The sequence below is a fragment of the Heterodontus francisci genome, chromosome 6, assembly GCF_036365525.1.
Source record: "Heterodontus francisci isolate sHetFra1 chromosome 6, sHetFra1.hap1, whole genome shotgun sequence".
Classification (NCBI taxonomy): domain Eukaryota; kingdom Metazoa; phylum Chordata; class Chondrichthyes; order Heterodontiformes; family Heterodontidae; genus Heterodontus; species Heterodontus francisci.
This window is the reverse complement of record NC_090376.1, coordinates 27,087,661-27,109,724: the sequence shown is the minus strand read 5'-3', so window position 1 is coordinate 27,109,724 and position 22,064 is coordinate 27,087,661. Positions and strand designations below refer to the sequence as shown.

At 39.9% G+C, this 22,064-nt stretch overlaps 1 protein-coding gene across 2 annotated transcripts in view; it reads right to left on the bottom strand.

Annotated features, from left to right (window-relative positions):
• The window catches only part of rab6a (RAB6A, member RAS oncogene family), a 112,999-nt gene that overhangs the window by 7,090 nt on the left and 83,845 nt on the right, over window positions 1–22,064 (bottom strand). For both annotated transcript variants that reach the window (XM_068033373.1, XM_068033374.1), the window contains exons 5-6: window positions 12,463–12,574; window positions 6,945–7,038 (exon numbers count right to left, since the gene is read on the bottom strand). In XM_068033373.1, the coding sequence (XP_067889474.1) occupies window positions 6,945–7,038; window positions 12,463–12,574 (206 nt within the window). The remainder of the gene's footprint in view (window positions 1–6,944; window positions 7,039–12,462; window positions 12,575–22,064) is intronic.

Genomic DNA, 22,064 nt, shown 5'->3' with positions numbered 1-22,064 from the left:
GAGGAGGCATTAGCGGTTTTCGCGGGCTTAAAAGTGGATAAATCCCCAGGCCCAGATGAGATGTATCCCAGGCTGTTATGTGAGGCAAGGGAGGAGATTACAGGGGCTCAGACACAAATTTTCAAATCCTCTCTGGCCACAGGAGAGATGCCAGAGGACTAGAGGACAGCGAATGTGGTACCATTATTCAAGAAGGGTAGTAGGGATAAACCAGGTAATTACAGGCCAATGAGTCTAACATCAGTGGTAGGGAAACTACTAGAAAAAATTCTGAGGGACAGGATTAATCTCCACTTTGAGAGGCAGGGATTACTCAAGGATAGTCAGCACGGCTTTGCCAGGGGGAGATTATGTCTAACTAGATTGAATTTTTCAAGGTGGTGACTAGGTGCGTAAGATGAGGGTAAAGCAATTGATGTAGTCTACATGGACTTCAGTAAGGCTTTTGATAAGGTCCCGCATGGGAGATTGGTCAAGCCGGGAACAGCCCATGTGATCCAGGGCAATTTGGAAAATTGGATCCAAAATTGGCTTAGTGGCAGGAGGCAGAGGGCGATGGTCGAGGGTTGTTTTGCAATTGGAAGCCTGTGACCAGTGGTGCACCGCAGGGATCGGTGCTGGGACCCTTGCTGTTTGTAGTGTACATTAATGTTTTAGACATGAATATAGGAGGTATGATCTGTAAGTTCACAGATGACATGAAAATTGGTGGTGTCGTAAATAGTGAGGAGGAAAGCCTTAGATTACAGCTCGATAGAGATGGGTGGAGCAGTGGCAAATGGAATTTAATCCTGAGAAGTGTGAGGTGATGCAGTTTGGGAGGACTAACAAGGCAAGGGAATATACAATGGACAGTAGGACCCTAGGAGGTACAGAGGGTCAGAGTGGCCTTGGTGTATTTGTCCATAGATCACTGAAGGCAGCAGCACAGGTAGATAAGGTACTTAGGAAGGCATATGGGATACTTGCCTCGATTAGCTGAGGCATAGACTATAAGAGCAGGGAGGTTATGATGGAGCTGTATAAAACGCTAGTTAGGCCACAGCTGGAGTACTGTGTACAGTTCTGGTCACCGCACTATAGGAAGGATGTGATTGCACTGGAGAGGGTGCAGAGGAGATTCACCAGGATGTTGCCTGGGCTGGAGCATTTCAGCTATGAAGAGAGACTGGGATAGGCTAAGGTTGATTTCCTTGGAGCAGAGAAGGCGGAGGGGGACCTGATTGAGGTATACAAAATTTTGAGGGGCATAGACAGGAAGAAACTTTTTCCCTTAGCAGAGGGCACAGATTTAAGCTAAGGGGCAGGAGGTTTAGAGGGGATGAGGAAAGATTTTTTTCACCCAGAGGGTGGTTGGAATCTGGAACACACTGCCTGAAGGGGTGGTAGAGGCAGGAACCCTCACAACATTTAAGTGGTATTTAGATGAGCACTTTAAAAGCCATAGCATACAAGGTTGTGGGCCAAGTCTGGAAAAGGGGTTTAGAATAGATAAGTGCTTGATGGCTGGCACGGACATGATGGGCTGAAGGGCCTGTTTCTGTGGTGTATAACTCTATGACTAAAACTCAAGCAACAGCTGCAGAGACTACCATACTCCCCACTCAACTGTTGAACAGTTTGACCCTTTAACCATACGCATAAGATTGTATACAGCTAGCTTTACTTGCAGAAATCAAACTGACTCAAAGTGAAGGAAGCTTGAATTTTCCTGATCAAGAGAAAACAAACAAAATAACTAGAGGATATATATTTTTAAATAGAACAAAATGATTGGCTATACGCAGGGGTATTCATCAACAAGATACTTGCTATACAAGTTGAGGAAAACATCTACATTTAGCAGACTATTTCAACATGCAGTGGATGGAACCAATACTGAAGCATAAAACACTGACTGAGGCACTGAACTCTAATATGAAGGAATATCGCCAGCCTTAGGGTTCAGTCTTTAGCACACTTGCTACCAAAGCATAATGCAAAACTGAAGGGGGCAACTCTAATGGTCTAAATGGTGAGGATAACTTGAGCACAGCCACAAAGCATCTGCCTTGATTCATTAGACACTGAAAATTAACAAAATCACTTGTTACTCAAAGTAGATGAGCACTGAGAAAAACCCCTCCTCATACAGATGACAGTAACATAGCTATTTTTATCCTCTGCTGGCTCTTGACTAATGACTGCATAAAGAGATGCATTAAAACCTAATTCACTCTTGGCTGCTTAGTAATGGGTTTAGTAAATTCCTTTTCCTATCAAAACTAATTACATGGAATTAAGAACGTGGTCTTGTTCCTTTCTGAACACCAACACTTTATACAAAAAATGATAATTTCCTTAAATGTGCAGAGGTATGGAGTTGTAGATAAAATGTGGGTACCATGTCAACATTGAAATATGGTTTTAGGACTCTAACCAAGTGCCCCATACAGATCATTGACCTTATTGGTTCAAAGAAGATCAAAGCACGATCTTAAATGCAAGAAATTTAGATTACAAAGTCAAGGGTTTAAATGAAATAGGCTTAGGCATGTTTAATGCAAAATTGCAATCCAAAGGCAACACTAACTGTCAAATGGCCTCAACATACCCACCACGTTTCCTAAAACTTGGGCACTGCTGGACACTGAATTGAATTTCCTATCAGGGCAGATGATTGAATCAGACTCTTGGACACAATTCTTTCAAAAGACAGACCAGAAACTGGAGGGACAGAGATACAGCCTTCCAAATGTGTGTACTGTCCTGTTTAAGTAAACATTGGTTCTGAAGGTTTGAGATGTGTTTCTGAGTAACCACACTTAAAGAGTTGGCACTCTACAACAAGACTACTTGTAAGCTTGAATCTCGTTACAAAATGATCTGCAGTAAATTCTGTATTGCTTCCGTACCTGTCCGTATGGGAACTAGAAGGGTGCTGCAATGCTCACAATGAAGTAGCTCAAAGAAAGCAAGTTTTCTTGGTCAGGAACAGATCACCAAAATGGCTAACATTACTCTTTGACCCTGGGTGTAAGAAACTGATAGAAGATATAGAAAGACTTCCCATTCCAGGAGATCAACAAACTGTTAAAAGCTAATCATTCTGTTGACCTGATTTAGCAACCCTCAGTTTTGAAAGGTTGTCCTATTTTTGTCTACTTGAAGATAATTCAAATCCACTTTCTGTCGAACAACTATTTTTAAGGCTGGACCTGGTCATCGGTAAGGCCATCCACTGTGACATGCTGCATTGTTTATGCACTTCACTCGGGTGCCAAGTAAAGTCCAAATCCTCATAAATTTGCTTTGGCCCTATCCTTTGAAAAGCTTAAGAACCAATCACACAATATGCACTTTGAATTATATGCTAGAAAGTGTTTCAATTATGTCCACTCTCCAAATTTCTGCACATTCTAAATCTTCACTCTATCCCGAATGGCAGAGACCGTGGAATACTTGGTGCCATCAACTCCCATCCTAGTATGTAGGGCCGATTCTGAATTCTGCTGTCTAATAATGGCAGCATTAAATTTGTGTTGTCCAGAAGTAGAGAACACATGCAGCGTTGTGTAGTGAAAATTTTGATCCACAATGAAGCACATTCTACCTCGTAAACTCAAGGTCTGCTGATAGTTGGCTCAGAGAAACTAGAGAGATCCGAAGAGTCAAGTATTATAAAGCAAACATATAATTGTTGTAGACTAAGAAATAATCAAATGCTGACCCAAGGCAGACCAGCAACCTAATGCAAAAGTATCCTGGACCCAGTTCCTGCAAATGCTATAATACCACCTTGAACTTTTCCTTCCAAAAGACAGATTTCATCATTCGTGCATAAAAGATTCAGTGATACAGAAGTATAAATTTTACATATTTATGCTATAGTGCCCCTAAGCAGTTGTATTATAATTACCTTCAATTTAGTACAGTATGTTTATATTTTGAAAGTTGCAGCAGCACTTCAAATTTACTTATGGTGACTGCCAAATGTCACTGCACTATTTGAAACAAAGTGTCAGTGTCAAAATTGTAAACCTCTTCAGAAATCTCTCAATTCAGATCGACTTAAATGCAAGTAAAAATTATATTTACTGGAAGCAAGAACCTTTGAGTAAATGAACTACCTGAACACCATTTGTCCAAACTGAAATTAAAAAGAGAAAGCATACAGCAGACCGATCAGAATCTGAGAAAACAATTGATCACATCCAAATATTAATCCATCTTTCTCTTTCAATGATCAATTTACTGTGCAGTTCCAGCATTGTTTCTATTTCAAATGTTAGCACTCAGGTTTTTAATTTATCCAAACTGTTTGAATATGCCAGATTTACATGTATAATTTAATTGCATTGTACACTAGTCTGTGCTGAAGCACTTCATTCAAAACAATGCAAATATAGCTATAAAAATTACTCACTTCCACCATAGCTTTAAATTCATACAATAAAGGAAAATTCTCTTTACAAAATATCAATTTAAATCCAAAATGACCATATTAATTGATTAATATATTCAATTAATGCACTTCTGAAAAAACTACTCGGAAAGCATATTTGAGAATCAACTGCATGGGTTCCTTTAAAAAATACACAAGGAAAAGGCTGATCCAGTCAGTTATGCTCCACATAAAAGAAATATCAGGTAAACATCTACAACTACATGATGAACTATAGCTTCTGCCAGACTGTCCTGAGGGAAGAAAAGGGCCAACACAGCAGTAACCCACTCTCTAGTAGCCATTTTGTCAAGTGATTAGTCAAAAGATAGAAACAGAATTCTATCGAACTAGCCTCTTGGGTTCAATACAGCTGCTAATTGATCCAAAAAAAAAACAGGTGTAATTTCCCCATTTCAATTTTCAGTCCTTTTGCACCAGGATTTAAATCTCCACATCCTAATAGAGTTAGTACAATGCAAGTCTGTGTGCAAGGCAGAGACAAATTGTGGAACCTTCAGCTTGCCAAAGGATTTGTACCACAGTCTTCATTCTGCGAAATTCAAACTTCACAAATCAAATAGTAACCTCCCTCCCTCTCACCCATTGTCGGAAGGCAAAAAAAAAGCACACAAGGAGGAAAAGGAACAACATTAGGGATATGGTCTTCAAATTTTTGCACATCCAACTAGGTGTTCTTTTCCCTTGCTGCACTTACACTGAAAGATCCTCATTTTAGCTTGGTTAAACATCAGGCAAAAATCATCAAAACCAGTGAAAACTTTAAAACATTTCCAATTTATGTGAAGTAACCAGACCAGTTCAGCTTTGGCTTCTTACACTATCAAAACCCCAGTATGAAAAGCAATAGCAACAGTGAATGCCACACAATGTTTCAACAAAAACAACTTTAAAAAAATTATATAGCATAACCTGAACTTGCTTTGTTTACCCAAGATCCATCCTAAAATTTCTGCAGCACAGAAAATTAGTACCCTTCTCTTGATTTAGCAGCACACAAGTAAACAGACAGCATGTCATAGTGCAAGAAAATAACTGAGCACTAAGAATTCCCCAGTAGAAATGGATTTGTCATATGGTGGCTCTGGCCAGAAGCAACGAACTACAATCTAATAAAACTGCAAATACTGTACTATGGAAGAAAAAAGTGCAACTTAAAGGAAAGGCAGATTCTACAAATAACTCTTGGGAGTTAGAGGTTTTAATGCATTAGTCCGATAAAACAAGATAGGATCAAAAAAGTAGAATTTTCATTAATTGTAGGCTTGTTTAATTGATTTAGAATTGTAAAGCCAAAGTTCAGAGAACAAGCATCAAGTGTAACATACGAGGTGCCGTCCTGAAATTTGGTGCTTAAAGCAAAGAAACTGCAATTTATTGAAAATATGTTACAAAATGATTGACTGTCAAACATTTAAACAAATATCCAAAAGTGAAATTCTGAAAGAGTTATAAAAGCATCCAATCTGAAACAGGTCAGCAGTGTTTGGGGCCAAAATACCTGAGGATAATTTGTGTTTTAAGCAAATTCATTAAATAGCAATCTCAGTAAATTATGCAAGTCCCTGAAATTCTAGCAGGTTTCCAGAAAGAGCACTGGACACCTGTCTCAACCACCATGTAGTTAGGATTTAAGTCCAAAAATAACAAAATAAGCACAAAGTTTTTATTTCTTCACGTTGAACCATGAACAATTTGGCAGAAGGCAAGATGACCAAACACCATTACAAAAGGCACACCACGAATACAGCAAGTTCTACCTGCTTGACATTGTAGCCTATCTTTGCAATGGTTTCAATAAACAGAACATTCAGGTCTTTGGCTTTCTGTTCACCATCCTCTGTTGTTATTTGCCTGGACAGGTGGCAAGACACAGAACAGAAACACAAACTTTAAAACAAAGCACACATATATTTCAACACTGCAGTCTTTGCTTGGTGTATGGGCTACATTTGACAGATATAAATTTTAAAAAATTCTGCAGTGCAGCAAAATGAAAAACTCCATCTGGATCTTCATTGTTGCTTGTGCATGAAATATTCACCAGGAAGTACTAGCTGAAGTACAAAAACAGGATTTCCCCTGGTTTGTTGTACAGAAGTGGGTGGGGACCTCAAAATGCTTTTTGCATAAATCTAATAATTAATGTGATCTGATGATTGTATGAAACAGTCACCAGTCTTCAGCTGCTTTTATATTCGAGTCAACAGGTGTTCCGCAATGCCAGGTCCCAAAGCGTTGATCTTGCACAGTTGGTAAAAATCCCCACTTGTCAAATTTGTTACGGCTAGAATCAAGAAAGATGAATGAAGAACTGCTTTTTCTGGATGCTATCTTTAGCGAATTGTAGACTCACAATGGGAGTTGCCTCTGGCTGCATGAAAACCACACTTCAGGAACCCCTGACCCAAACACTCCACCAATATAAAAGCTGCTTTTGTTTTCTACTGTAGCCACAGAAACAAGCAAATCCTGCAGCATACTCTTATTGCTCACTCACCTGTTTTACATTGTAGCCAGCTTTAGCACTAGTTTCAATAAACATGACATTCAGTTCTTTGGCTTTTCTTTCCCCTTCCTCAATTGCAACTTGCCTGCAGCAGATTAAACAATTTACAATGAATTTTAAAGCAAATTAAGGGGTGGAAATGGGCAAGAGAAAATGAGAGAAATCAAATATTGTACATGAACTTTAGGTATCAGGGACCTGTATGTAAAGCCTGTTGTCAAGTGATGCCCCAAACAAAAGACAAACTTTTCCAATTATAGACCACTGCAACCTTATATTATAGCTTCAAAGTAAATGATCAGACACATAGAAAGCAGCATTAAAAAAGCAATGCATGTCTTATTTCTGCTAAAAGTCAAAATTATAGAATTTCAGCTGACAGTATATGCTATTGAGAATATCACTGTATACAATTTTATGCAAATGGCAGAAGTTAACAAGTTTCTGACCAAAAACAAGAAATCTCCACATAAAAGTGAATGGTTCTTTGAACAAAAGATCTTTAACAAAGGGGTAAGTCTAATTTTTCTAGAATTGACAATATGCAGGTGTATGATGTTAGAACAGTAATGGATCCTATATCTTAAATTAGGTGACTAGATGCTTTTCTGCCAATGTTACAAGACAAAAGGATGAGTAGGCAATTCTCCAAGGATATTTTCAGACAAGGACTATACATCCTTCATCAATTTTAGTCTGCAGCACAGTAAAGAACTGAATAAATTGTTACACTTATGGAATAATTTTATAAATGACAATACTGTTATAAAAGGTTAAAGATTAGTTGAGTACCCATGCATGACTTATTGACGTATCCTTCTAGTACTTAATGCTATTCATTTTCTCTTTAATGTTAAATAATTGAGACAGCTTCCTGCAGGTTAAATGTACTACAGAATTGTAAGCAGTATTTTATTTTTCTAATGTAGAGGTAACTAATAGCATAAGCTGTTAAAAGGCATATTTTTACGTATACAACTAACATTTACGGATGCAGTCACAAGAAAATGTGAGCTCCAAAAGGGGTCGTCTGGACTTCAGTCATTAACTTCTAATGGTGGTGGAATTCTGTTTGTAGAAAGTTGCATTAAATTGTATAAAACCATTTCAAAAGGTACTTTGCATACACATCAACAGGCATCTTGAGGTTTCAGATCATAGCAAGCTTTTAAAATGCCATACTGCTTGGTGACCACCAATGCAACAGCAACTCATGATTTTCAAAGTACTAAGTGCTGCGGCAGCAATTGTGAATTTTTTTTTCAGATTATATTGCATCTTTTAGGAAAAATGTACAATTTCAAAATTGCTCCAACAAATCTTAGTGCTGACCATTGCTAGTCATTATAAAATTATAATTATAAAATTCAGCAAAAGAGTTAAAGGTAGCAGTCGCAAGTATAACTAACAACGTCATCAGTTTTTCTTTCTAGTAATTGTATTAGGACATTAAATGGACCCACAAGAGAGGTGATGCATTAGGAAGGCAATAGAATAGACTGAAATGGTTAACAATGTTGAAAGCAGTAGAGTTAAGGAGGACAAGGCAAGACATTAAAGCTCTGGCCAATGGCAATTTGTTACTTTGACTGAAACTATCATGATGCAAGGGTTAACTGGAAATGGGATTGGAGGCAGTGATACAGTTGCATGGTGGGTCTGGAAGGAGTCAAGAAAGCAACACACCAAGTGCCGAATTAGAATTTAATTGTAGAATCCTCATGCAGCTATCTCAAAATGAACTTTAGGAACACACATTGACTTCATCAGAAAAATATTTACATAATTTCAAGAAACATGCTTAAGATAGCCAGTGCTATGGGCTAATTTACATTATGATGTAATCAACAGATTATGATGTGATCAACAGAGTAATGCAATGGTCCAAAGTTTTAGTTCCACAAAAAATGAAAACATTGGCTGAATTAGTCAAAGTTACTCAAAAAAGGCTTCATGGCATCATGAAGACCCCCAGCTGCCAAGAATGAGGCATATTAATTTCATCATACGAACATTAATTTAAAACTGTTGCCGGAGTGAAGAAATGACTTGTTTAAAGAGATCACCAGACATTTGCATACCAACAGACAGTGCTTGGAGAGACAAAGCAACTACTCCCTGGTCCAATTAACCCAAATGGATTTTGATCACCAGACACTGAAGATGTAAGAAAGCTCACATTCCAGTGTCTGCCAAGATGGAGAATCCACAAGCACAGGAGTGGTTAAACCAGCTGGTCACATGACTAACCAGTCTTTTTTGAACTACACACAGGACAGTTTGAAGACAGACTGCAGATTGAAACTGAACCTGGAACAAGATAGCCTCTCTCCTGGCTGGCTCTCTCTCGCTTTCTCACTTCGGACCCAGTGAAGTCACTTAAACCTCAAGAGAGAAAAGACTCCTACATCCAAACAAGTTAAAGCGTGCACTAGGCGCCAACGAATGGCAAGACTTGTTCTTCTTCTTCTTTGGCCTCCTTGTCTCGGGAGACAATGCGTAAGCGCCTGCAGGTGGTCAGTGGTTTGTGCAGCAGCGCCTGGAGTGGCTATAAAGGCCTATACTAGAGTGACAGACTCTTCCACAGGTGCTGCAGATAAAATTGGTTGTCAGGGCTATGTCGCAGTTGGCTCTCCCCTTGTGCTTCTATCTTTTTTCCTGCCAACTGCCAAGTCTCTTCGACTCGCCACACTTTAGCCCCGCCTTTATGGCTGCCCGCCAGCTCTGGCAAACGCTGGCAACTGACTCCCACGACTTGTGATCAATGTCACAGGACTTCATGTCGCGTTTGCAGACGTCTTTAAAGAAGAGACATGGACGGCCGGTGGGTCGGATACCAGTGGCGAGCTCGCTGTATAATGTGTCCTTGGGGATCCTGCCACCTTCCATGCGACTCACATGGCCAAGCCATCTCAAGCGCAGCTGACTCAGTAGGGTGTATAAGCTGGGGATGTTGGCCGCCTCGAGGACTTCTGTGTTGGAGATACGGTCCTGCCACCTGATGCCAAGGATTCTCCGGAAGCAGTGAAGATGGAATGAATTGAGACGTCGCTCTTGGCTGACATACGTTGTCCAGGTCTCGCTGCCATAGAGCAAGGTACTGAGGACACAGGCTTGATACACTCGGACTTTTGTGTTCCGTGTCAGTGCGCCATTTTCCCACACTCTCTTGGCCAGTCTGGACATAGCAGTGGAAGCCTTTCCCATGCGTTTGTTGATTTCTGCATCTAGAGACAGATTATTGGTGATAGTTGAGCCTAGGTAGGTGAACTCTTGAACCACTTCCAGAGCGTGGTCGCCGATATTGATGGATGGAGCATTTCTGACGTCCAGTCCCATGATGTTCGTTTTCTTGAGGCTGATGGTTAGGCCAAATTCGTTGCAGGCAGCCGCAAACCTGTCGATGAGATTCTGCAGACACTCTTCAGTGTGAGATGTTAATGCAGCATCATCAGCAAAGAGAAGTTCCCTGATGAGGACTTTCCGTACTTTGATCTTCGCTCTTAGACGGGCAAGGTTGAACAACCTGCCACCTGATCTTGCGTGGAGGACTTACCAGCAACAAAAGACTCCACATCAAACTCAAAGGACTGTAATTACAACCCAGCTATTGTCTCAAACTTTCCCCCTTTATTCCTTCTACTTTTTCTGCGTGTGTGTTTATTGCGTATGCATGCTGGCATGGTCATGTTGCGTACTTATAGTCGTTAACCGAATTAGAGTTTAAGGTTAATAAACTTTCACCTTTCTTGTTTAAATCTAAGAAAACCTATCTGATTGATTTATTTAACTTACAATTGGAAAGCAGTGAACAAGGATTCAGAGGGGGAACTAAAAACACGGTGTTTTTAAAAATTAAACCCAGTTATGTTTCAACCATGCAAAGGCTGAGAGGGAACCCCTAGACCCCTTTCTCACCAGGTCGTAACCTAATAAACATTCAATTCATTGTTAAGAGATCATGTTTAGAATTGTATTCTTACTTTGACTTAGTGACCAGACACTCAGTCAGATAATTTCAAAATGATTGATTGCTAACACTGCCCCCAGATACTATAACTCCTCCCTTCACCCCAGTCACAGAAATCAGGGTTTGTAGTTAATATTCATGTACCCGAATACCCCAGCACAATCATTCACATCAAAAGCTCCAACTTGGCCGTCACCCCTACTGCCAAGTCAACATCTTTGACGACAGCCAAAATTTGGACTCTTGAGCCGATCAGCCAGTATAAGTTGCCCTCCATTGATAATTTGAATGAGGATTAATGTTCACAGTCCAAATATGCTTAAAAATTCTAGTATCCCTGAAGTATGTGGAACTTTGGGTAATTTTTGAAGAGGCATATAAAAGCCAAGAGGTAATGATGATCCCATATAAAACCTTAATATTATCAGAGTATGATGTGCAGTAATGGACTCCCCATTATAGGAAGGACACTGAAGCTTTAAAGCGGGTGAAAGAAAGATTCAATAGGAGGATGGTGCCTGGTCGATGTTAAATTCCGGAAAGCTTGTTGTGGAAGAATGATGCTGGAACCTGTCTTTCCTCGGTTTCCCATTTATTGTGCACAGTAAAAGGATTACAAACAAATAACTCCTCATTCAAAACCCTCTACTAATCTTAGTAAATGTCTGCTTATAAGTGGTCAAGACAGACCCCAATTAACACCCTCTACCTGCATATAATTAAACAATTGATACACAATTAACAGATTAACAGGAGAAACTATAAAGACTGACTTAAATAATGGTTAGCAAAATGTAGATTATGGGGCAATATGACTGAATTTAAAATTATGAAAGAATTGGATACTAGGTAGTAGACAGTTTCCAGTAATTGAGTGGCTATAGATACAGGAGGTTTACAACAAAAGCATAGAAGAAATTTGTTTGTAGTAGAAAGGCTACGGAATACACTTTCAGACTTAGTGGTTGAAGCAGAAACTAAGGCTAGGAAGCTCCTCAGAGCTGCTCCACGTAACTGCTCACAGTTACTTTGCTGGAGGTTAGACAGAAACGCAATTTAATGTGTGTGCAGGGTTTCCACTATACTTCTGGAGCTGATGGAGTAGAAAGGCTATGAGGAATTTCCAGCCTATATCAACATTCAATATTAGACTGGATAGGTGGATGAAATGAAGGGGGTTGAAAGGATATAGAAATAAGATTCAGAAACTAATAGGGTAAACATCAAGTGATCCAGTATTTTGAAATTAACATCTGCGAAATGATATGAATTTATTGTGTAACTATAGGTCTGTAAACAAATTAGAGAATCTGCCACTTACAAGAGGTACGCAGACCAATAGGTCACCAATCAAGCATAAAGATGAAGGCTGCTTGGGTTTAAACACTTATGGGTAATTACCAGAATAATTTTCACACAAAGAAGTACAAAAAGTTGATGAAAACTTTTAAGTGTGGGATATGTGAAAGATGAATGATCACTTCCTAGCAATGGAGATTTTGCAACTGGCATTACTGAATTTAGCAAAAAAGATCTTACCTTTTATCTGCAAGGTCTGTCTTATTTCCCACTAGCATAATGATAACATCACTTCCCCTCTCTGTTCGGACATCATCGATCCATTTTGTGGTTTGTTGGAAGGAATTTACATCTTTTGTTTTTAAAAAAAAAGAATGTGTTAGATGTAAGTTGACCCAAATAGTATAAACACATAAAAAGTTGTTTTTTTTCTTAAAGGCATCCAAACGTAGACATACAAAGCAGAAAACTTATTAAAAGACATTCAAACTAGTGACTATAATTAATTCCTCTTTCCTATTCTTTAACATTGCTATCTGTTGCACCTGACCATCGTAATCAACTGAAGTGGCCTAGAAAAATCCCAGATATTCCTTTCTGTGGAAAGTAGCTAGGGAAAGAGACCAAATGTCAACAAGCAACTTGCATGAAGAATTACTGGCGCGAACTTGCACATTGTTACATGAACAATTGATGCGTTAAACTGCTACACCAATAAACTGTTGCTAACATAGGAGAATAGAGGAGAAATGAATATAAAATTAAACAGTAATAGCAATACATATTGTAGAATCCCTTCAAAACACTGTCAAAGCAACATAAATGTTTCACTTTGCAGGAGATGCAAACTGACCTTCACCAAACATAAACCACAAATAAATGGAATAAACATCTCCTTGCAAGAAAAATGGACGGGCCCAGAAGACACTCTAAATAGGACAGTGGATAGGAACATAGGAAATAGGAACAGGACTAGGCCATTCGGCCCTTTGAGCATGCTCTGCCATTCAATCAGATCATGGCTGATGATCTGCCTCAACCCCATTTTTCTGCATTACCCCCATATCCCTTGATATTTTAATATCTAGAAATCTACTGATCTCTGTCTTGAGAATATACTCAAAAGACTGAGTCTCCACAGCCCTCTGGGGTAGAGAACTCCAAAGATTCACCACCCTCTGAGTGAAGAAATTCCTCCTCATCTCAGTCCTAAATGGCCTACTTCGTAATCTGAGACTGTGTCCCCTGGTTATAGAACACCCCAGCCAGGGGAAACATCCTTCCTGCATCTGCCCTGTCGAGCCCTGTAAGAATTTTGTATGCTTCAATGAGATCACCTAACTCTAGAGAATATCGGCCTGGTCTCCTCAATCTCTCTTCATAGGATAATCCCACCATCCCAGGGATCAGTCTGGTGAACCTTCATTGCACTCCTCTATGGCAATACTTTCAATTAAATATGTTTCAGTAGCAGTGCAATCCATTTGGACTGGTCACTAGGCAAAGCAGACAGATGTAGCTGGCAGGTGTGAAAAACAAAGTTCCATTTTAGGTCACACTGTTAGGCAGAGACATCTTCCAAATGGTCTTACTAAACTGACACCCTCAAGGAACAGAATTCAATCCTATTCACAAACCCCAGAACTACCTCCAGCCCCGCTAGAAATATTTATTTTTAAAAAGTCACGAATTATTGAAAACATGCTTCTAGTTTCCATCTCCTTTGTAATTATATATTTTGAATCCTTTCTCCAATGAAAACTAAACTTAGCAAAATGTTAAATCACTCACCTTCATTCTCCTCCTTTGATTGCATTTCAATTTCCACATACAAAACAGTATGCTGCTCATTATACCATAAGGGAAAATAGTTGGGGTATCGACCCGTTAAGACATAGTTTATCCAGCACTGTCAGATGATATTTTTCAAGGTCAAGAAGTGATCTGACGATGTTCAAAATCATGGTGTGTTACGATATAAATAAGAGCTATTTCCACTGGTCAGTGAATCTCTACTCTGTGGGGATAGATTTATCACCACCAAGGGGAAGGTTACAAAAAATGTCTCCCCACCACCCCTCCCGCCCCATACAGCTTCAGTATAAAGAATACCCTACGAAAATAACGCTGGGGGCAAAATCTATTACAGGTTTTAAAGGGGACAAGAATAAACATTTGAAATTATATAAAGAAAAATGAGAGGGGGCATGGAAAAGGGACTATGTGGATGGCTTCTACAGTGAGCCAGCCAAATAGCCTGTCTGTTCTATAAAATTCTATTAATAGCATTCTAAGGGGTCAGATTTTCTCATCCCTGCTTAATAATGGGCATAAGTAAAGCTTCGTTTCTAAAAGAACTCAAACAATCTACATTGTGCACTCTCAACACAACAGTTTGGTGTCCTACATTCATCACTATTTCCTTTCAATGTAAGAATTTGAAGCAGTTAAAACCCCAACCCAATGATTTCAAGTGAAGAAAACTTAAAGCAATTTTAAGTGAAAAGGATTGGGCCAGCGAGTTGCCAGTGCCAGATAAAAGTGCCTCCATCAGTAATAATTTGTGCATTTGCCAAGATAAAGGCAAATCAATGAACTCAATCCCACACCCAAGCTAAGCACAGTCAAGGGGTGACAAAAGATTATTTCTCTCCAGTCCAGGATCTCCCACCCTATATATGTCAGACTTCAAACACCTGTCACCCTTTGAAGATAGTGTAATACGGCTTTTAAATTACTTTTCACCAATTTATGGTCTTTGGCCCTGCTAACTGATTTACATTGAAAGTAATACTCTGGTTTCAACACATTTGATATTTTACATACTGTGAAGCAGGCACACCTTACCTGCCGTCTCTCTGGTGTCAGACATCAAATTTCTCTATTCTGATGAGCACCATATGAAGACTTAGCCTCATTTCTATTGACATATTTTCCTACACTGACATTTTTTTTTTTAAAAACACTTTGCCAATTAGTCTGTTTTGAAAATAACTATTTCACCCAGATCCCCCTCTATGTTTACCTATACCAACTCTATTCTACCCTTTGCATACTTTCATCAGACATGCAATATACAATACTTTGTCAGTATTGGGCTTAATTTGCCAGCCTAATTGTACAGAAAATCTGTCCCTACTGCTCTCTAAATGTTAGTGTCATTTCCAAATTAATAGACCAAATGATGTCAACAGGCAGGTAGTTAATGTAAATTAGAAACAGGAGAGGTGAAGCATCAACTTCTGTATTAACCCAATCAGTAACTCTGCCCAGGTCTGACAATTCACAACTTTTATGGTGCAAGCAATGCTACAGCACCTGAGGTAATATTACAACTTTGAAAACCTATTTCTGGAGTCCTACTTTACATCCCTACTTTACAGTATGAAGTAGAAACTAGAGGTTGTAACAGTGAGGTCAGTAATAAATCATTGCTGGGGTGTAAGAGATGGAGGTAGAAGCAGCAACAAGGCATTTCCTCACTTACCACCTCATCTGATACACTTGACTTGTAGGATGAAACTTTCTTAAACCCAAAGTTGAAGGTATTTGATTTGTCAAGTGTTGCCAGATCACTGAAGAGCTCAGTCAAGCAATCTTGTAATCAGAACTGGAGTGTTACAAAATTCTGGAAGACCCAGAAGCCTTTCCATGATGAGACATCTGGAAGAATTAAGCTTGGATACTTTCATCAGGACAGCTTTTCAGCAAACAAGGCTACACATTTATGAAAGTCACATGATATGACAGGTATTGATCACAATGTTAAATGCAGATCTTGCAACTCGGCTTAGCATCAATGTTTCAACTAAAACCTAACTACCCCATGCTGGACAAACAGAAGCACAAAAATATAAAATCCAGTTAACGTTACATTGGTAACTTTTGAAATTCAGTAAAATTTATTGAAAACTCAAAATAGAGTTATACAGCACAGAAACAGGCCCTTCGGCCCATTGTGTCTATGCCGGCCATCAAGCACCTCTCTTACAAAACTTGGAATTACAAAAGCAAATAGGCAATAGAATTAAAAAAAAATCAATACCCACATCCCCAGTTCTTCTCTCCAGAAAAAGAAAAATAAACTGACCAAATTCGGGAAAATATGGGCATTAATTTCTTAAAGGTATGGAAGACAGCACATGATTGTATATGGAGATTGATATTGATATTGAGTCAGATCAAAACAAATGAGGAAGAATACTAATTGGAACAGGGTTAAAAGACAGTCCCAAGCAGAATTCAAATCTAATTATCTGTTGAAACACTTATAAAGATACTATGCTAACAACAATGAATGTACCCATTTTTAATACCTTACTTAAAAAGGCATTTTTTGGGCACTTGCATTTTTAAAAAGTAATATACCAGGATAATTCGCAATAATAGCTTTAAGCTTAAGAATTTGCAGGGCAAGATTTTTGATCTCACTTTTAAAAGTTATACACAATGCAGTTAACCTGTAGACTGGTCTACCATCCTCATGGCAATTCCAAATTTGTGTGGAGAAATCAGATTTTTTTAGTCTGTTTCCAGCCCCATGATTAATTTTTGCTTCTAGTGGAGCATGAATGCTGGGAGATGAAGCTAGGTGAGCAAACCTCCAGTTTCCATATGTAGCTTTAAGAACGTTGGTCTTTATCACCAACCTAACCAGAAATGTGACAAGTTTAAATCAGCAGAATATAGCCCAAGTATACTGCACCACAAAGTATCATGCATATGGTTTTCTACATCATACGGTCCTCATTTCAACTGCAATGCTCTGAGATCCTAACAAAACCTAGCTATTTTGGAAATTTTCACAGGGCAAGAAGGGAGTGATGTTGGCAGCAATGAGTTACCCCAGGCTATTTTGGTCCTTACAGAGATGGTGCACAACACCATAAGATTTAAGAAAGGGAATGTTTTGATTCAAAAGGAGAGAAAGTTAGCATGCATATTTTCTCATTGAACTTGTTCTAGGGATAGTCATTGTTGAACCTTACCTGGAGAGCTCCTTTAAAAATAATATGGCAGTAATTCCAATGAATTGGTAATATACTACAGGACCATTTCCTCCCGGTCTTAGTACAGTACATTTACTCTGATCAAGTTCAATTTTGAAAGCAACATTTACATGCACACATGCTACGTACAATGGCAACACATCTATTTGAGGCAACATGCAGAATTCACACTTTGCATGGCTCCAGGCCTTAAATGAAAATGGTTGTGTTTCATGTTGACAGTGTAAATAATTCCATCCCACTTGGTCATTCACATGGAGAACTGAGTGAGTCACCTCTGGTTCCTTTGTTCAAGTGCAACCTTGGATTGATAGGGATCCGCTACTTCTAAAATCCAAAATTCTACACAAAATGAATGTGTAGCCTTAACTCACTAATTTGTGTATTGCTCACAATTCAGCACAAAATTGGCAGTATGAGCATCTACGACATTGTTCATACTGGTGCAATGGGGGTACGCCAGGCTGGTTTTAAGGCAAGTTGGAGTAGGAGTTGTATTACCCATCAGAGTGTGCTATACTGGATTTGGGAGTAATCAATGACAATACAACATCTTCAAAATAGAAAAAAAGTTCTCACAATGGACATACCACATCTTAACCCCCAAATCTGCAGTCAAGTGTAAAAATTGCAAAGCCTCCGTAGGTAACCGTTACCACAATTGCAGCTATTTCCACCTCTCCCAAGTCTAGATCCACATGCATAAGTGAGACTGTGAATTCATCCTGCAGGAAATTATGAGGATACTGCCCCATTCAAAAATCTGCATCCACTGCTCCATCTAGAAGCATCACATAACACCAGGTTGCCAATTTCATTTTCCAATCTATCAAGCAAGGGAGCTACCAATCATCAGAGCAGGGACCATGTTTGGGGTGTTACAATTGTTTTCAGCACAGATGCAGGATGGTGGTCTGGAAGAGGTGGGGGTGAGAAAAAGGGGCTTCAAGCTTCCAATTTCTATCCAGTGATCCTGCAGGAAAAGCGCATGTGTATGGACATTTAGGAGAGATGAGAAACAGGTTCTGCTGTAATGTTCCAACCCACCTTCATGTAACCTGCCAATCCAACACCATCTAGGCCCATTCACGAAAAATTGTCACTTGGAAGAGATACTGGAGGGGTTCTGGTAACCATGAAAAAGCATGCGAGTAAAAGTCAGCATCTTCCATACGTTGAATAAATAGAAAAAGAGAACTGCTTTAATAAGGTCAAGCAGGTTTAACAAGGTTAACCTCCACATAAGAATGAAAAAGGTGGAACGCTAATTTTATGGCCTAAAAATTCTAATTTATTTTTTCTCATCAAGGTGGAGATAATCACATAGCTGTTTGTGCCCCTGCCAGGCCGCTCCGCTGACAATAGGGAGCGATCTCCTGCATTCCAAGGGGCTCCAAAGGAAATAGCAATCACAACTTGAAACTGACTTGATTGTTGCCCCAGAAGAGAGAAACCATGCTAAAAATCTATAAAATATGTATTCTCCTCTGGTTACATTAACCGCCTAGGTCAGATAACTCACAATAGCCTGCAGTCACAACCTGCACTGTTTCCTATGGAATTTGCACCATTTGCGACAGCACCAAATTAGTTTAGCCAAAAAAAATGTTTTCTTCAGCATTTCTATGCTCTCAAGAATACTGACAGTTCAAAAAATGAAATTCTCTTCAAGCTAACATAAATTGGAGCAATCTTAATTATAAATATTCTTCCTAGAATTTCCTTCTTCCTCATTCAACTTATGTAGACAAATAAAACTACACCAAAATAGTACAATTATTAGCAAATGGGACTTAGAACCTACATTTTCAGGCCATCCTGGGTTCTGCATTAGATAGTGAGGCTTAGTAAAAGCATGCAAGATGTTCCATGCTCTGCAGATGGACTCAAGAACTCCAAAGGGCTTTCAAAATCCTTTTATCCCATCTACAAAGATGCCTATTGCTCTGCACACCCCCAAGAAATAGAAAAACCAGGATGCAGCAACAAAGATTCAGCACAATGACCCAAGATAATGGAAAGCCCAATGCTTTAACAAAAAAAGAACAGAATAATTAGCTATCTTTAGGTATATTTTCCTTCAGTCACTGATATCTGTGCACTCTTGGCACTCATCAGCAACAAGAGTAAAATATACTCATTTGAGTCAGCAAATGGGGTACTACATCCAGCTCACTGTACTGTACCATAATTCTTCTTTGGCCTCCTGGTCTCGGGAGACAATGGGTAAGCGCCTGCAGGTGGTCAGTGGTTTGTGGAGCAGCGCCTGGAGTGGCTATAAAGGCCAATTCTAGAGTGACAGGCTCTTCCACAGGTGCTGCAGAAAAATGTGTTTGTCGGGGCTGTTACACAGTTGGCTCTCCCCTTGCGCTTGTGTCTTTTTTCCTGCCAACTGCTAAGTCTCTTCGACTTGCCACACTTTAGCCCCGCTTTAATGACTACCCGCCAGCTCTGGCGAACGCTGGCAACTGACTCCCACGACTTGTGATCAATGTCACAGGACTTCATGTCGCGTTTGCAGACATCTTTGAAGCGGAGACATGGACGGCCGGTCGGTCTGATACCAGTGGCGAGCTTGCTGTACAATGTATCTTTGGGGATCCTGCCATCTTCCATGCGGCTCACATGGCCAAACCATCTCAAGCGCCGCTGACTCAGCAGTGTGTATAAGCTGGGGACGTTGGCCGCCTCGAGGACTTCTGTGTTGGAGATACAGTCCTGCCACCTGTATCACAACTAAGGCTTCCAAATTAATCATTTGCAGTGTAAACACAATTGCACCGAAATGATGGGTTCAAAAGGTCTCTGATAACAATTCCTTGAGAATAAAATTTAAATCAAAAGTAACAAAAGCCCATACTTGCATAAAATGGTGCACCATGAGATTTTGATGCAACAAAATTGCTAGTTCATTGCAAAAAAATGGCAATGAATTAAGCATAGCAACATTACAATCCTTCAACGCACAGACATAGATGGGCATGCCAATGACCAGGAGTGGTCTCTCCTCAAAAGGCTGTGGATGCTGACTCGACTGAAATTCGCAAGACCTAGATCAACAGATTTTCATTAGATAAGACAAATGGATCAAAGTTAGGGTGCAGAGCAGCAGATCTCAGAATGGCCGAACAGACTTGAGAAGCTGAATGGCCTTGTCCTGTTCCAGTACGACCTGTTAATGTTGACATTCTGAATCTCAAGCTAAAGTTGAGTAAAGTCTGTCTGTACATCTTATGAGAACCTAACATCGGCTCATGTTTGTTACAATTATATAGGAGGATGTATCAACAGACTGCCTTTGTATGGAAAAAAAAAGTGGAACAAGGAAATAGGTACCTCCATGTCTGTTGAAAAGTAATCAGGGCAAGATACAGATATCCTGTGGTCAGCATTGAACAAAGTACAGCTAATATGATAAACAAGTTATTACTTGGTCCAAACACACTGAATTCTTGGAGATATGTGACTGCCCTGGACATTTGATTGAGTGCGGCACCAAGGAACCCTAGTAAAGCTCAGGTCACTGGGAATCAGGGGAAAAAACTCCCCAGAGGTTCGAGTTACACTTAGCAAAGGAAGGTGGCTCTGGTTGTTTGAGTTCTATCATCTCAGCCCCAGGACATTGCTGGAAGAATTCCTCAGGGCAGGACCTTAGGCCCAACTATCTTCAGTTGCTTCATCAATGACCACCCTTCATAAGGAAAGAAGTGGGCTGTTTGCTGATGACTGCATGGTGTTCAGTTCTATTTTCAAATTCTTCAGAACACGAAGCAGTCTATGTCCACATGAGTAAGAGCAGGACAACATTCAGGCTTGGGCTGATAAGCAGCAACTAACTTTCACACCGTACAAATGCCGGTCAATAACCATCTCCAACAAGAGTCTAATCACTTCTCCTTGACGTTCAATTCCATTTTCATTGCTGAATCCCCCACCATCTACATCCTGAGGGTTGACTAGAAACTGGACTGGAACAGCCTGGTAAATGCCGTGGTTACTAAAGCTGCTCAGAGGTTGTGTATTATATGTAGAGTAGCTCATCTCTCGATTCCCTGAAACACTGGCTAGGCCAGCATTTATTGCCCATCCCGAATTGCCCTTGAGAAGGTGGTGGTGAGCTGCCTTCTTGAACTGCTGCAGTCCATGTGGGGTAGGTACACCCATAGTGCTGTAGGGAATCGCAGAATTGTTACAGTGCAGAAGGAGACCATTCGGCCCATTGTGTCCGCACTGGCTCTCTGAAAGAGCAACTCCCTCAGTCCCATTCCCCTGCCTTCTCCCCATAGCATTGCACATTCTTCCTTTTCATATAACTGTCTAATTCCCTTTTGAATGCTTCAATTGAACCAGCCTCCACCACTTTCTCAGGCAGTGCATTCCAGACCTTAACCACTTGCTGCATGAAAAAGTTTTTCCTCATATCACTTCTGTTTCTCTTACCAAATACTTTAAATCTGTGCCCTCTCGTTCTTGATCCTTTCGCGTGTGGGAATAGTTTTTCTCTATCTACTCCGTCCAGATCTCTCATGATTTTGAATACTTCTATCAAATCAGCTTTCAGCCTTCTCTTCTCCAAGGACAACAGTCCTAACTTCGCCAGTCTATCTTCATAACTGAAATTCCTCATCCCTGGAACCATTCTCATGAATCTCTTCTGTACTCTCTCCAATGCCCTCACGTGTTTCCTCAAGTGCGGCACCCAGAATCGGACGCAATACACCAGCTGAGGCCGAACTAGTGTCTTATACAAATTCAACATAATTTCCTTGCTCTCGTACTCTATGCCTCCATTAATAAAGCCCAGGATACAGCATGCTTTAACTGCTTTCTCAA